The following is a 17,130-nucleotide window of genomic DNA, read 5'->3' on the forward strand; positions in this document are numbered from 1 at the left end:
GTCTCTCCAGATCTATTGCAATCAGGAAAGTCCCAAGAAAGAGAAACCGCCCTGGGCAGCAGCTAGCACTTCTCCAAACTCACGTGACACGGCTTTCCACAGCACTATGAAAGCAGAAGTGTCTAACAAAGGATTGTATTTAGCAAAGTAACTGATGAGATGTAACTGATGTAACTCATGTAACTGATGTAACTCATGACACCAGAGCTACAGGGCTCTTCAAGACCATCTACAGTAGATGAGTTACCCCTACCTCTGTGCAAAGTGTCCTAGCACACACAGATACCATGGAGCCATGAAAAGGAGGTTCAGGGGTTGACCTCAAAGAAATGTTGTTAAGTGAAAAAAAAAAGGTGGGGGAAGGAAAGGTATGCTGTGAAACAGAAGAAAATCTTCATATCTGCTTGTAAATATGCCATCTCTCTCTGGAAGGACATGTGAACAACATGGAGGAACTGGGAGACAAGAGAAGGGGCTCAGAAGAAAACTGGATTCATTTCAGATTAATCTCTAAACAGGCACATGAAAGCCTTCTCTTGTGGCAAGATAGAATTTTCCTAAGTGAGTGTCACTTAGATTCAAGTTGGGAGCTTAAGGACTTGTGTGTAGTGTGGACCCTATTTTTTTTTTTTAGATATTCATTTATTTGACTGTGCTGGGTCTTAGTTGCAGTCTGCAGGATCTAGTTCTCAGAGCGGGGATTGAACCCATGGTAAAGTCTGAGCCTTGGAAAAGTCCCTGGGCCCTACTGAAAGGAGATCCCAAGGAAGGAAGGTAAATAGAAACCTACACACACACAAAAGGAAGTCATGAGGATGAGACATTTCAAAAATGTTCCAGGAGACGGCAGAGCCAAGAATGTGCACCCAAAAGAAACTAGCTGGGGAGGATTGCAGGAAGGAGGAAGCCGGAGTCTCATCAACCAGAACTGGAGATCAGGCTGTCCCAGGCTGCACAAGGGGCTGAAAAAAGAACTGAGCTCGGCGTCTGGTCATCCCTAACAAGATCAGGGAGAAGCTGGATCAGTGAGAAACAGAATAAAGCTGTTGGGTTGGCCACCAAACAGAATAATACAAAAGCCTCTACCGATGTTCTCTTTTTAGCATCGACCTACAGCAAGTTGCAAAACAATTGTTGGTAAAGAACAGACTGTAAATGTCAGAACCCTTACAACATCAAGGTCCTCACACACACGACAGAAAAGATTGAAGGGAAGGGTCTTCCAATCCTGGGAGACCAGCGAGAAGGAAAGCTGTCAAAGGAATGAATGGAGAATTTTTAGTTCTGCTGGATTTTGGCCACACGCTTGGGTTGCATTTAGTGACAGTCAGAAGGCTTGTCCTTGTGGAACCAAGAGGAGTCCCTTCTTGCTGCAACTAGAGAATGCCTGAGCTCAGCCATGAAGACCCAGCAGAGACAAAAACAGAAAAACAAACCAGTACTATTGAAAAAAAAGAAAGGAAACCACAAGGAAATATCACCACGCAGCCATCAGAGCAGCTATGATCAAAACCAGTGACAAGACTAGTCGTAAGGATGGAAAGAAACTGAATCTCTCATCCATGGCTGGTGGCAGTGTAAAATGGGACAGCCATTCAGGAAAAGAATTGGGTGATTACTTAGAAAACAAAATGAGTACTTTACAAGTGAGCAATGCTGGTAAAGAATCACAGGGAGACCTGGATTCGATCCCTTGGTTGGGAAGATCCCCTGGAGAAGGGAAAGGCTACCCACTCCAGTATTCTGGCCTGGAGAATTCCACGGACTGCATAGTCCATAGGGTCGTGAAGAATAGGACGCGACTGAGAGACTTTCACTGTATTCACTGTAATGGAACAATACAAATGTAAATGTAAAACCTGCTACATGAAGGTTCGTACCTGGGCTGGATGAAGCACAAGCTGTAATCAAGATTGCCGGGAGAAATATCAATAACCTTAGATATGCAGATGATACTACCCTTATGGCAAAAAGTGAAGAGGAATTAAAAAGCCTCTTGATGAAAGTGAAAGAGGAGAGTGAAAAAGTTGGCTTAAAGCACAACATTCAGAAAACTAAGATCATGGCATCTGGTCCCATCACTTCAAGGCAAATAGACGGGGAAACAGTGGAAACAGTGGAAACAGTGAGAGATTTTATTTGGGGGGGTGCTCCAAAATCACTGCAGATGGTGACTTCAGCCATGAAATTAAAAAACACTTACTGCTTCCCTGGTGGCTCAGACGGCAAAGTGTCTGCCTACAATGCAGGAGACCTGGGTTCAATCCCTGGGTTGGGAAGATGTCCTGGAGAAGGAAATGGTAACCCACTCCAGTATTCTTGCCTGGAAAATCCCATGGACAGAGAAGCCTGGTAGGCTACAGGCCATGGGGTCACAAAGAGTCAGACATTACTGAGTGACTTCACTTTCACTTTATTCCTTGGAAGGAAAGTTATCACCAACCTAGACAGCATATTAAAAAGCAGAGACATTACTTTGTCGACAAAGGTCCGTCTAGTCAAGGCTATGGTTTTTCCAGTGGTCATGTATGGATGTGAGAGTTGGGCTATAAAGAAAGCTGAGCACCGAAGAATTGATGCTTTTGAACTGTGGTGTTGGAGAAGACACTTGAGAGTCCCTTGAATTGCAAGGAGATCCACATAGTGCATCCTAAAGGAGATCAGTCCTGGGTGTTCATTGGAAGGTCTGATGTTGAAGCTGAAACTCCAATACTTTGGCCACCTGATGCAAAGAGCTGACTCATTTGAAAAGACCCTGATGCTGGGAAAGATTGAAGGCAGGAAGAGAAGGGGACAACAGAGGATGAGATGGTTGGATGGCACCACTGGCTCAATGGAGATGAGTTTGGGTAGACTCCAGGAGTTGGTATTGGACAGGGAGGCCTGGTGTGCTGCAGTTCATGGGGTTGCAAAGAGTTGGATACGACTGAGTGACTGAACTGAACTGAAGGTTCATACAGATTTACTCACAGTAACTCAAACCTGGAAACAACCAGGAGTATCTATCACAAGTGAGCAGCTCAACAGACTATGATCCATCCAGACTTTGGGATGATTCCCAGCAATAGAAATATTGCCAATGATTTGATTCCAGGTATATAACATTATTGGGATGACAAAATTACAGAGCTGTAAAACAGACTAGTGGTGGTGGTTACGTATCTTCACACACGTGACAAAATGGCCCAGAGCTACACTTACATGTCACAGCAATGTCAAGTCCATGGTTTTGACAATGTACTATTATTGATCTCGTAGGAGACAGAGTTGAAGTTATTGCAAAAAAGTTGCAAAACAGCTGGCAGGTAGCACTTGTTTGCACCCAAAGAGCTGTAACTAAGAGAGCACAGTAACCAATGGGGAGAGGCAACAACAAACCGTGGAGAAAGTTGCAGGAATCTGGGGTTGGAATGAACAGGCTACAGCACATGGTGACCCCAGAACTTCTCAAAGCATTACCCACAGCAACGTGGAAGCATGTGACATCAAGTTGGAAGAATTCTTTCTGTTAAATTAAGCACCTTATTTGTTTTCACCATGTTGCAGGTATTAAGAGATTTGAACGGATAGACTGAGGAGTTCAAGGATCACTGACTGCATGCCTGACTTGCCCTGATTCTGACTTACAAATCTTTGTTCACTAGTAATCGTGGGGTGAGAAAGCTCAAAATCAAACCCGCAGATTCATTCCATGGATCTGCCAGCAACTACCACTTGCTGCTGCTGCTGCTGCTGCTGCTGCTAAGTCACTTCAGTCATGTCCAACTCTGCAACCCCAGAGACGGCAGCCCACCAGGCTCCCCCATCCTTGGGATTCTCCAGGCAAGAACACTGGAATGGGTTGCCATTTCCTTCTCCAATGCATGAAAGTGAAAAGTGAAAGTGAAGTCGCTCAGTTGTGTCTGACTCCTAGCAACCCCATGGACTGCAGCCTACCAGGCTCCTCCATCCATGGGATTTGCCAGGCAAGAATACTGGAGTGGGTTGCCATTGCCTTCTCCAAACATGTACCACTTACATGTCTTACAACCCAGCAATGCTGGTAAAGAATCTGCCTGCAATGCAGGAGATTTGGGTTCGATCCATATAACCAGGGATTCATCAGTAACCCTAGCGGGTAAAGGTGGCCATAAAGTCTGGAAACACAGATCAGATTCTCTTATCATGTGCTGTAAAGTACCATCAAGAAAGCATTTCTTATGATTCATCTGGGTTTGCAGACATGGTGGAGCCCTACATAACATTCTCAACAAGGACAGAGTCAAAAGTCAGTCCACAGAAGACCGAGTGAACTTGGCAAGGGGGTGGATGCCTGCGTGATTGGGGGCCTCATCTCTTCATTCAGCTCCAGGACACGTTAGCCTTTAAATTAAGGACTCCACAAAGCCTGCCAGAGGTAGAACACATCAAACCCAGAAAAGATCAACACTTGCTATGCCAAACGCTGGGCTTTTCAATGTGCTTATCCGTCAAGACAGTCCCCCTTCCTAATGACTCAGAGCCACTATTACACTCCCTCAGAAGCTGCCAGTGATGAGAGAGATACCCGGAATGCTCTGACCTGGCACCCGAAGAACCAACTCGCACCCATGGGGCGCACCCCAAGCACCACCTGATGCCCCTGCTCTGACCGCTCTTTGATGGCACCTGGCATGCCAGCCCCTGGCACCCCCAGCCCGCAGACAATTGTGAGGAAGGGCAAGACAGACAGACAGATGTGTGCAGAGCAGGGGCCGCAGGCTGCAATTGGTTCCCTGTCTCTCCTGCCCTGCCCCTCAACTGCTGGAACTTGGCGTGTTTCCACAGCTGGTAAGACACGTGCCTTCCAACGGGTGGCAGAGACTTTCCATGGTTTGTTCTGGGACTTACTGGCCCCACACTGGACCACAATGTTGAGTCCTTCCCAGTGCCATGAGCACCCGTGCCAGGTGATTACAAAGTGATACAAGCAATGCTGAGCAAACAACATCGGGCAAAGGTGTTCGATTGCTTTCTGTGACACCAGTACCCCCCTTGGCCAGGGAGGCCCCCAGCCACACCCAGGCAAGATGGGGGATGGCTGTCCCACATGAGGAGGGTGCAGGGCTGCCCTTTGCTCTGCAGCCTCTCAGGGGCTCATAATCACACAAACTGCTGGGGTGGCAAGACCTGGCCTCTGAAACCCTCTTCAGAGGAAACATCTGCAGTGGGTTCAAAGGGCAGAGGCAGCAGTTCAGAGGAAGCTGGGATTAAAAAAGAGAGAAAGATGAAAAAAAAAAACTTAGCGGCAGGTGGCGGAGGTGGATGACTTGAGCAGGGGCCACCAAGTCACATTAAGAGCTGGTGCCAGTGACGGGAGGGAAAGAATCAACATCTGTTAGGCTGATGGATAAGCCCTCTGCCCACTGTTTCCAGGTACCGTGGGGCTTCCCTGAGAGCTCGGTTGGGAAAGAAGCTGCCTGCAATGCAGGAGACCCAGGTTCGATTCCTGGGCCAGGAAGTTCCCTTGGAGAAGGGCTAGGCTACCCACTCCAGCATTCTTGGGCTTCCCTGGGGGCTCAGCTGGGAAAGAATCTACTTGTAGTGCGGGAGACCTGGGCTCAGTCCCTGGGTTGAGAAGATCCCCTGGAGAAGGGAAAGGCTGCTACCCACTCCAAGATCCTGTCCTGGAGAATTCCACAGACTGTACTGTCAGTGGGGTCGCCCAGAGTTGGACATGACTGAGCGACTTGAACAGACTCGGAAGAAGGCCCAGGCCAAGTAGGCAAGTGATGGCCCACACCAGACACCAGCTGCTCAGTCCTCCTGGGCCAGGGCAGGCTCCACTTTGGAAAAGAACACAAGGAGAAAAAAAAATGAGAAAACCCAAGAGGGCTCAAGGTACCAGAAAAAAGGGGACACTGTTTCCCCACAAATATGAGAGCTGCACAAAAGGGCTGGGAGGAGAGCCTCAGAGGCAGGATTTTATGCAAGTCCTGGCTTCAGTCCTGATGAACCAGGTACCTGGGATGCAGGCAAACAAAGCACCTGCAGCAGGACTGGCAGGCTGGTGACTTCAGAGCACAAACATGTACAATCAGCCTTGGGACACGATGGTTGTGAGCTGCCAAAGGTCCGCTGGCATGAGCATTTCTTGCATAGTCAACCCCGCAGCACCACACAATTCAGTCCAGGGTCGGTGGCCTCTGCTGGTGGCTGGAGGCTTGTAGTCGTGGATGAACCATAGGGACAGAGGAATGAATGCGTATGGATACGGCCCAACTCTATGCCTCCACGTGAAAGAAAAAGGCAAAGTGAAGCCTCAGAAAATTCTGTTACACCAAGCTGTACTCTGGCTCCCTAATTTGGAGCATGTCTTCCCATTTCCCAGCTGTGGAGTCAGTTCTCCTTTGAGCAACAGTTAAAAACTTGAGCAACTGGTGCTTAAGGGAAAAAAAATCCCTGCCATCCATGAAATGCACCTGATTTCATCTCCCCCATCCCAGGGGACCTCTGGCGAAATCTCCAGACCTCTGTGAGCCCTGAATGTCCCCTCCCTGGAGCACTGTTGGCTGATGGCACCCTGGATATCTCCACCCTCAAACCTGTGCAACAGCAGATGAGGCCGAATCTGCTGGCCAGGAGCTCTGCTGAGTGGATACTCAGCTGGAGCCAGACTTCATCCCTGGGCCATTAGGCCCAAGTGAACTTTCAGGGACTTGCAACCTATTTCTTCAGCTCATGGGAAAGGGGCAACTTCAAACAGGCCAGCAGAGACAAGTAGGAACTTTACAACACATTTTATGTGCACTAAGGGACTGCCATAAAGAACAAGGTCACAGAGAGCTCATAAAATGTTTCTTCAAGGAAGGACACCTATAGTTAAATAGAGGAGGCAGCCTCCACTTCAAATGTATTGCAACATTGTGTTCTGATAAGACTTTTTCAGTTATCAAATACAGACTACAATCAGAAGGGAAACTTTGGTTTTTGAGTCTTTAGAACTTTTACCGAAAGCAATCCTTCTCAATGAAACGTTTGGCAACAGGAATTTCTGAATTGCTTTAAAGCCAACAGCTTCCTCGGAGGGAAGGTGAACCTCAGGAAATCAGAAATCAGCCAGTTTCTGGGGTCAGGCCACCCCTCATGGTGTGGAGATTCTCCCTCCGAGGTCCACAGTTGGGCAGTTCTGGAAGCTTTTCATTCTGTGCTTTACCAATTTTTCTTATCCCATCCTCAAATCCTTTCATGCAAACAAACTACATAGGCAGGAGTCTGTATCTGGTATTGCAGGATAAACTCATGGCTCCACAAAAACTGCTGCTTACTCAGAGAGTAGTGACAGAGCTTCTGTTCAAAACTGCACACAACGAATCTCCCCAGCCTTTCCACCAGGGTCAGAAAGATCTCCAAGGGGTCGGGACACTGAGTCACAGGTGGCGCTCAGGTTGTGCAAAGTGAAAGCAGGCACACAGAAAGGCCTATGTAAGCTGGAGTCCATTTGTGGGACAGCCTCAAAAAGGCAAAGTGATAGTGTTTTCCAAATGCTGCTGGCGGTGGGGGGTTGGGGGTGTTCCATGCTTCTAGGGATGGCAGGGGGTTGGGGGGCAACCCCCAAGTACTGTGGTCACAGCTACAGGGTGGGATGTATGTGTCCAATGTCAATGAACTGCACAAATCAGTGAATTCTATTAATGCAAAGTAAATCTCAATAAAGTTGCCAAAAGAAAATTCAATAAAGCGAGTTTGGCAGGGGGTAGGGACGGAGTTAAGGCTCAGCCAAGTGAGTTGACTGATGGGAAGAAAAGCAAAAAAATCACATTTCCAAGCTTATGGGGAATCAAGGAGTTTCAGAGCTTGATCCCCTCCTAGCGCACTTGCCGCTGCCTAACTTGCAACTTTGCCTTCCCCACATGATCATCCCGCTGCTCCTGGAAGCCTAGACTACCGCAATCCTGATTTGCAAAGACGGCAAAGTGTGAATATGGCACCCTGAGGGAAACAGCAAGCTCAATGCAGATACAGAATGCAGCCTCCCTCTGATGCCTCCCAGTCCACAGTCCGCAGCCTGCACACCAGTCTGCTGGGACCTGGGGGATCTGCAGTTTCATCATATGCCCAAGTGGATGGGTGCGCTGCATAACACGTCCACCTCTTCAGGCACTTAGTAATTTGGGAACCATTTCCAAGGCCCCACGGATCAGGCATTTCACCTGGAAAAAGTGAGTGTGCAAACAGCCCTGCCCTGGAAGATCTTGGAGGTCTAGAAAAAGATTCACACTCGTGAGTTCCCAGGCCAGCTAGTGTCTGATGAGCCCTCTGTCTCTGGGTGTCTCTGTGGACATCCTCTCTTGGAACCTGGCCAACAGGCTGTGAGGAGGCCAGGGAACATGGAAGGGCTGCCAGTGGGTGCTGGCTGATGGCTGACCACTGAGACCCAGCTTCAGTCTTCAGGTGAGTGAGTGGGCCTGGCATGCAGCCTTACCTTGAAGTCGCTCAGTCATATCAGACTCTTTGAGATCCATGGACTGTAGTCTACCAGTCCAGGGTATTTTCCAGGCAAGGGTACTGGAGTGGGTGGCCATTTCCTTCTCCAGGAGATCTTCCCGACCCAGGAACCGAACCAGACGCTTTACCCTCTGAGCCACCAGGGAAGCCCCAAGATAACAAGAGAATCAACTCTCCCTTATGGGCCATCTTTGAGGATAGAGGTGAGTTGCTATTTATGGGCCATCGCAGGAATCTTGGTGGGGGGGCACAGAATTACTCCTGAGATGATGCCTGCCCACAGACACAGGCCACCCGGGTGCCCCCCAGCGCCAGAGGCCCCCGCAGAAATGCCACGGCATGGTGACTGAGCACTTTGAGGCCAGCGTTGGCTCTTACCACCAACCCTTTCTGCTGACACAAGCACTTAAGCAGACCTCCTCTGGGCTCTGTTCCTGAAAGTCTTCTCCGTGACCCCGACTCCGTCCACGCAGAAGTTTCCCCCGACCTTTCATCAACTCTTGGGGCCAGGGGCCGCGGCCTCTGCCGATTCCCGCCTAGAGGCGCCGCGGAGTCCCGAGCCAAGGCGCCCAGAAGTCCCGCACGAGCCCCGGGGGTCAGGACCCCTCCCCGAGGGCAGGAGGGCGGACGGCGAGGCCTAGAGTCGGGGACCGGCCCTCACCGCATGCCGTTGGGGGGACCCCGGGAGCCGCTCACCTCGGGCCGGTTGTGCTTCTGCAGCAAGTGCTCCAAGTAGAGATCGGAGAGCGCGGTGCGCATGCCGCCCCCGCCCTCGCCCTCGCTCGCCTTCAGCGTCATCTTGTGGGAGAGCCGGGCCGCCTGGGACGCGGGGGCCGCGGGGCCGCGGGACCGGGCAGAAGCTGGAGCGCGAGGGCCCGGGAGCCTGCGGCGCGCGGAGGCGGCGAAGGCTGCTGGGACTCGGCGCGCCTGGGCCGTCACCACCCCGCAGGAAGCGCGCCGGGCGCGCGGGGGCGTAGCCCCGCCCACTCTCCGCCTCTGAACACGCCCCCCGCCTGGTCTCCGCCCCCGAGACCCCCAGGGGCCCGGCTCTGCGCACCTGGGCGCCGGGAAAGGGCGCACAAGTACATCTCTGAGAATTAAAGCCACGAAAACAAACAAACAAAAAATGGAAGGCTCAGTGGCAGCGAGGAGACCAACATTCCTTACGAAGGCCAGAGCGGGATTCCTTAGCACCCTCACACCTTCCTGGCGTTCACCCCAGCAGCGAAGGCACGAAAAACTTGCTGAACAAAACAAACATTTCCTGTGCTTACAGAGTTCAGGGCTGTGCGCCATCTGTACACACATTTGCCTGATAAACACCTGGCTCCTTGACCCAAAGGGAATAACCTCGCAGTATTACAAGCAGTACATTACTCTGCGTAATCTTGTTCCGTCCTTCCAGGACCTCTTGGCCAAGAAGAGAAAAACCCAAGGGCCAAGAGTTTGCAGCCAAATCACCCAGTTTTCTCTGCTGAGAGACTGAGCTCATGTGATTGATGGATGGCTCCCTTCTCCAAGATTACCCTCAAGAAACTATAGAAGTCTGAGACACACACAGAGGGAGAGACAGACAGACAGACAGACACACACACACACAGGGAGAGAGACACAGAGACACACACACACACACAGAGGAAAGGGAACTATTGAAATTAAGACAGTGGGATACCGTGCACAGACAGAGTGAATGAGCAATGAAATAGATTAGAAAATGCAGAGATGCACACTGGCCGGTGTGTAATTGTGGTGTCTGATACAAGTGCCATGTTAGGTGAGTAAAGAGACACTTTTTATTAAACCACAGTTAGGAAATGTTTGGAGAAGGCAATGGCAACCCACTCCAGTGTTCTTGCCTGGAGAATCCCAGGGGTGGGGGAGCCTGGTGGGCTGCCGTCAATGGGGTCGCACAGAGTCAGACACGACTGAAGTAACTTAGCAGCAGCAGCAGCAGCAGCAGCAGGAAATGTTTATTTATATTGAAAGAGAGGAACCTGGAACCAATCTGCATGCCATATGCAGAAATAAATGTATTCCAGATGGATTGAGGACTTCTCTGTCAAAAACACACTTCAAAGCTTTTGACTAAAAACATCAGCAAAGAACTTTTAGACTTTGGGATAGAGAAAGATTTCTTAAACAATGCAGACAAATCATCGACTGTAAAAAATATTGATCAGCTTGACTTTAACATTAAGAGATTTCACTCATCAAAAGGCAAACTAAAAAAGCAAAAAAGACCAGATGTGACTTGTGGAAAATATTTTCAATACAACTGATGAAGAATTCCTATTATGAATATATAAAGGTCTACAAATTAATAAGAAAAACACACACAACTCAGCAGATCAATGGGTTAAAAAAAAAACCACGAATAAGCATTTCACAGATGGAGAAACACGCATGAACAATAAACATATGAACAGATGTTCAACCTCATTAGTGATTAAACCACAAGGAAATACCACTGTGCCTCCATTAAACTGTCACAAATTTAAAAGTCTAACAATATCAAGTGTTAGAGGAGATGAGAACCCATGTGAATTCTTGAACGTTGCTACTGAGAGTCTACATTTGGCAGTACTATTAGGAGAAAAGCTTTGTGTTTCTTCAAATTGAACATGCATCTCCCCTCTGAGCCAGCAACCCTACTCCTAGATGTATATATTGATGCAATTCCAATAAAGGTCTCAACAGATAGGTTTTGTGAAACTGGAAAATCTCATTTTAAAATGTGTATGGACTTGTAAAGAACAATGTGGAGGGACTTGGCTTCCAGATCGCGCAACCTATAACAAAGTTGTGTAACTAGGAGAGTGTAGGACAGGTGCAGAAAGAGACAAATAGACCAATGGAACAGAAAAGAGACAAGAAATGGTGACATGACAAGATGTGTCACAGACCAGTAGGGAAAGGACACACTTGCACTTAGGGCAACTGGGCATATGGGGAATCAAAACAGAAACCAAGACTGGTCACAGGTGAAGGCACACAGGCTATCGAAACTATGGCAGCCAGAGAACTTCAGAGGCAGGGAGTCCTCGAGCAAAATGTAGCTGAAGCTTTTCCTGAGGCCAAGCTCAGAGTGGAAAAGTACTGGGAAGGCAAGTGGGCTGACTCCAAGGAGGGCTGGTCATACAGCTGGTCTTCTTTTCAACATGCACTCGCCTGTTTCTGGTCGGCTGGTTCCAGTTCAGTGTGCTCAGTGCTCAGAATGAGGCCTTGCTCCTGAGAATTTATTGCTTCTTGGAATTTATTGCAGCTATCTGCTTTTCTAAGTTCCTAGAACTGCTTTGAGGCACAGAAATTTAGTTCAGAGTTCACGACTGGAAAAACATCGTTTCTCACAATTTTCTTTAAAAACTAAAATTAGGCTTGATCTCATCTCAAAGAAAACTTTATCCTGAGGAGCTAAAGGATATAAAGGTGAAAGGCAAAACTGTAAAACTTTTAGAAGACAACATGGGAGACATCCTTTATGACTTTTGGGTGGAAAGGGGTCCTTAAACAGACGCAAGGAAAATTATCACCAAATCACAAATACCACCACAATATTGAAAAGTCACTAGCCTCCAATTAAAATTAAAAAATTATCGCCAAATCAGACAACATTAAAATCAAAATACAACCCTCAGAATAAGGGACGGTATGTTCCACATTTCTAGCCTACAACATATTAGTATAGTGAGTATACAAAGAAGTCCTACTGATCAATAAGGAAAAAATGAAGCTAAAATTAGAAAAATGGGCACAATTCATTAACAGACATTTCATAGGAGAGAGATAAATGTCCTATCAACACAAGAAAAGATCTTCAATGTCATCAGGTGTCAGGGAAATGCCAAGTAAGAAAACAATAAGATACTATGTTCTATCCACCAGATTGGTTAAAAAAAAAAAATGAAGACTATGATGTTATATCTTCTCAAGGGTGTGGGGTGATGGGGGCACTTGGCCTTTGACTCAGAAAGGCAGTCACAGATGACACTTTTCAGAGAGACTTTTGCACGTGTACCCTACTAGACATACTTTTGCACGTATACCCTACTAGACATGTGCAGTAATACTTCTGGAGGCTTTATTCAGAGTAGAAAAGACGGAAACAACACACATGCCTGTCCACCGTCAATGGGCTAAATGAGTAGAGGTCTTTTCATACAGTTGGGTTACAAAGGGGTCACTGCAGCTCCAGGCATCCACGTGACAGAAACTCAAAACCAAAAAGAAGAAAAGCACAGAGGAGAGTGCACGCCTGTGGTTTCATTTTCAGAAAACTTAAAAACAGGCAAGGCTCTGGCATGAGGAGACCAGATGAGGATTACAGGGAGTGGGGAGAGGGGGGCCAGTGAGGAGGAGCTGCTGATCCTAAAGGGGAGAAGGACAGTGAATGTGTCCACTTTGTGGGAAGTCTCCAAACTATACACCTTTGACTTGTGCTCTTTGCTGTAGGTAGGTTATATTGCAAAAGAGAAGCTTGAAACGTCTGGGGCAGCAAGTTTAGGGAGACTTCAGGAATTTGTAAAATCCCAGCAAAATTAAATAGTGGATTGCCTAACATAACTGGCATGGACTGCAACCTACCAGGCTTCTCTGTCCATGGGATTTGCCAGGCAAGAGTACTGGAGTGGGTTGCCATTGCCTTCTCCAAATTGGCAAAAATATAAAGCAAATCAAGGACACAACAGAATATTCAAGAGAACAGGAGGGGGAGGTCTGTGAGCCTTGCACAAGTGCTGCATGGTAGCACGCCTGCAGCCTCTGACCCAGCCATTCCCCGTTCAGCAGTTTGCCTTAAGGAACAGTGTGGGCAAGATAAAAAGGACTGTGAAGGTGTGTGTAAGGAGGCAGCTTAGATTCCCCTCCCCAGCCCCCATGTGCTGCTTAGTGGGGGAAAATGTAAGTTCACATCCTGGCTGATTGAAAGCTCAACACAACCTGGTCAGTTCAACTTCCTCTTCAAGTCTGATCAGAGGATGGTCTCCTCTCACCAAGTGGAGTCTGAGACGGAGGGTGTGTGCCAGGATCTTACCCCTGTATCAGCCAGAACATCCTTTTGATACATGAGGCAGGGTGTTCAGGGCCGGTACACTGGGATGACCCTCAGGGATGGGATGGGGAGGGAGGTGGGAGGGAGGGTCAGGATGGGGAACACATGTACACCTATGGCTGATTCATGACAATGTAGGGCAAAAACCACCACAATATTGTAAAGTAATTAGCCTCCAATTAAAATAAAAAAAAGAAAAAAAAGTGTACAACTCACTAGTTTTTAATAAATTAACAGATTTGTGTCAGCTTTCCAGTTTCTATATACCTATGCTGTTTAAGTTGCATGTAATTTAAATTATTCTTAAGTGTTTATTTACCTCAAGAATAAATGATAAGTATATTAAAAAAAAAAACACCTGTTTGGTATTTCTCTTTGCATTTTTTGAGGCAATAAATTCCTAACCTCCTGTGGTTTGCCCGGACCCCAGCCCCTGGCTTGCTCAGGCCCAAAGTCCAGGAGGCATTCTCGAAGCTTCAGTTCTTTCCCACTCCTCGTCCAGTCACTGTTCAAATCCTGATGGCTCTCACTTCTCCCTCCGTCCAGATTCTGACACTGAGTACAACTCTGCCAATCCCCACCCTGGTGCCAACAAGGCTGTGTCTTGCCTGGATTTTGGGAAACCTCCTGGCTGGTCTCCCTGCTTTGGACCCTCTCAACATGGCGACTGAGATGACCCTTTAAAAACACCCATCAAATGACTTTCCCCACTTTCCATGGGCTCCCAGGAGAACCCAGATCTTTTCCGAGGCCCACCAGGTCTTAACTCTGCCCCAGGCAGACTCTCACCCTAGTCCCCTGGCGCTGCTGTGTCTTTCACTCTAGCCAAGTTTGCTGTTTGCCTTGTTACTTGCTCAGAACAGGAGGTGTGCCATAGTGTTTGCGGAGTGAGTGATTTCCAACTCGGAACAGCAAGTTCAGTGCAGTTCAGTTCAGTCGCCCAGTCGTGTCTGACTCTTTGCGACCCCATATACTGCAGCCCACCAGGCCTCCCTGTCCATCACCAACTCCTAGAGTTTACCCAAACCCATGTCCTTTGAGTTGGTGATGCCATCCAATCATCTCATCCTCTGTCGTCCCCTTCTCCTTCTGCCTTCAACCTTTCCCAGCATCAGGGTCTTTTCCGATGAGTCAGTTCTTTTCATCAGGTGGCCCCAGCAAAGTGAAAAGCAAATGAATAATGTGTAAAACTATCACCTGCATTACATGTATAATAGTGAACAAGTAGGAACACTCTAGGGCTTCCCTGGTGGCTCAGCTGGTAAAGAATCTGCCTGCAGTTTGAGAGACCTGGGTTCGATCCCTGGGTTGGGAAGATCCCCTGGAGAAGGGAAAGGCTACCCACTCCAGTATTCTGGCCTGGAGAATTCCATGGACTGTATAGTGCATGGGGTAAGTTATTATGGAGTGGTGATTAAATGACTTCAATTGAATCCACTGCAAGAAATACTACACGGCACTTACTGACACAGAAAGATAGCCACCATGTGTCATAGAGTGAAGGAAAAAGTAGGCTACAAAATATGATAGGTTGGTGAAAGAAAGGATCTCAGTGAGCGACTTTCTGCGATTGTGTATACATCAGCATTCACTCCATAAAAAAAGCCCATGTTTACATTTGTTTCGGAAATGCCTGTTCTACTCTTTTGTGGAGATCCATGTTAGCCTGTGAAAGGCTGTTAGAAGTGCTGGAGCAAAGAAATACGTTTACACTTATTTAATTCAACATCTCTCCAGCCTAATTGGCCACATAGAGTCCTATTATCTCATAACATTTATTAAAATGGAGCTATTGCTTTGAAGAACAGATTTTGGGAAACTGATAGTATAAGAATAGAAAAAAGTTTGAAAGAAGATACACAAAGATGTAAAGAATGTTTGTTTCTGGGTGCTAGAATTATGGGTATTTTCTCCTCTTTCTATATTTTATGGGTTTTTTTTTTTTGTGATAAATATGTATTATTTGGGGCTTCTCAGATGGCTCATTGGGAAAGAATTTGCCTTCCAAAGCAGGAGACAAAGGTTCCGTCCCTGGATTGGGAAGATCCCCTGGAGGAGGAAATGGCAACCCAGTCTAGCATTCTTGTCTGGAAAATCCTACAGACAGAGGAGCCTGGAGGGCTATGGTCCATGAGGTCACAGACAGTCAGACACAACTGAGCAGGAGCATGATGTATGATTTTATAATCAAAATAGTAATGAGTCTATTATCATTTTGTTTCAATTGCATGTTTTAAAGGAGAAAATGAAGGCAAAGATCGTTTAAGATATAAGATGATTTAATTTTACCCGGTAGATACTTCCTTATTGTATACAAATAGCACACTCTCCACTCTCTTTGAATCCAGCAAGCTAAGCATTACATTTGTCCATTGAATCTTCTCATACTTCATTGGACAGGTTCACCTATTAGAACACTGGGAAAGGAAGAGACAATGATGACTGCTGAAGTTAATTTAAATTCCAACACACTGTCTTGGTCTGCAGAGTTACTTTGTTATTATATCACCTTTTCCAAGATAGGATTTTGGACGGCTTTTTGTGTTAGTATGAACCAAGTGATTTCATATTGTGAAAAGGCTTTCATGACTTGAGAAAGTGAGAGTGTGGGATTGGATGTAGAGATAGAGTAGAAGTAAGTTCAGATAGTTTTTCTTGTTTTTAAGTTTCTTTTTAAAAACTTCCTAATTAAACAATATGTTTTGTTGTGGAAACATTGAAAAGGGCAGACAAAAATAAACCTGAAACTAAGTAACAACAACAATCATGAATATTAAAATCACCTATTCACTATCTGAAGGAGATAACCAATGTCCAAATCTTTGGTTAGATCCTTCAAGGATTTTTCTTTCCCTGGAAGTAGCTTTTTCACAATAAATTGGGTGGGATTGTATATCCTCCATTACAATTGGCATTTTTTTCACTCAGCAGTATTTCATGACTCCGATTCCATGTGATTAGTCTTCTACAACAATGTATGAATGTTCACAGCTTTCTTTAACCAGCTAATAATCATTTCAGTTGGTTCTATTTCTTTGCTAGTGAAAACCATAATAAAAATTCTTTATACAAGTATTTCTACATCTCATGATTACTGACAGAGAGCTGAGAATTCTCCAGGCTTCAGTGGAGATTTGCTTAGCTACCCAGCGGCTATCCTAAGCCTTCATTGTAGACACCACTAATGCTTATAGAGGGTGAATAAAGAGGCAGAGAGAAACGGTTTGCAGTTCTTATTGCAAAATGCAATCATAGAAAATCAAGTATTAGTGCCAGTCCACTGTGGGCTCAGTCCCAAGTGCCCATCTGTCTGTATGACTTGAGACTCAAGCTTTCCTTTGTTTCCACCACATGTGACAAAATTATGCCTTGAAGTATTTGTTTTCTGTGGTATTATTTTGGTCCTTTTTCTACCAAAAAATTCATGATATGTCTCCTGCATCTATCATTTTTTTCTCTAATCTTACTTTCACTGAAGTCTTTATTTGATAGAGCCAGCTTTTGGGGTCCTGCTTTCCTTATCTCCTTTTATATTTTGTCATCCACGTCTTTTTTTTCCTCCTCTTAACATCCTCGCTTGTTCCCAGCAAAGGTTTTTCGGTTTTTCTCCCCAGGCT

General features: G+C 46.7%; 1 protein-coding gene across 1 annotated transcript in view; it reads right to left on the reverse strand.

The window, feature by feature from the left end:
• The window catches only part of MPP1 (membrane palmitoylated protein 1), a 32,376-nt gene extending 22,714 nt beyond the window's left edge, over nt 1–9,662 (reverse strand). The window contains exon 1 of the mRNA XM_018044623.1: nt 9,163–9,662. Coding sequence (XP_017900112.1) covers nt 9,163–9,264 — 102 coding nt within the window. The 5' untranslated portion in view covers nt 9,265–9,662. The remainder of the gene's footprint in view (nt 1–9,162) is intronic.
• Between the last annotated feature and the right edge of the window lie 7,468 nt (nt 9,663–17,130).

The sequence above is a fragment of the Capra hircus genome, unplaced genomic scaffold (genome assembly GCF_001704415.2).
Source record: "Capra hircus breed San Clemente unplaced genomic scaffold, ASM170441v1, whole genome shotgun sequence".
In the NCBI taxonomy this organism is placed as follows: domain Eukaryota; kingdom Metazoa; phylum Chordata; class Mammalia; order Artiodactyla; family Bovidae; genus Capra; species Capra hircus.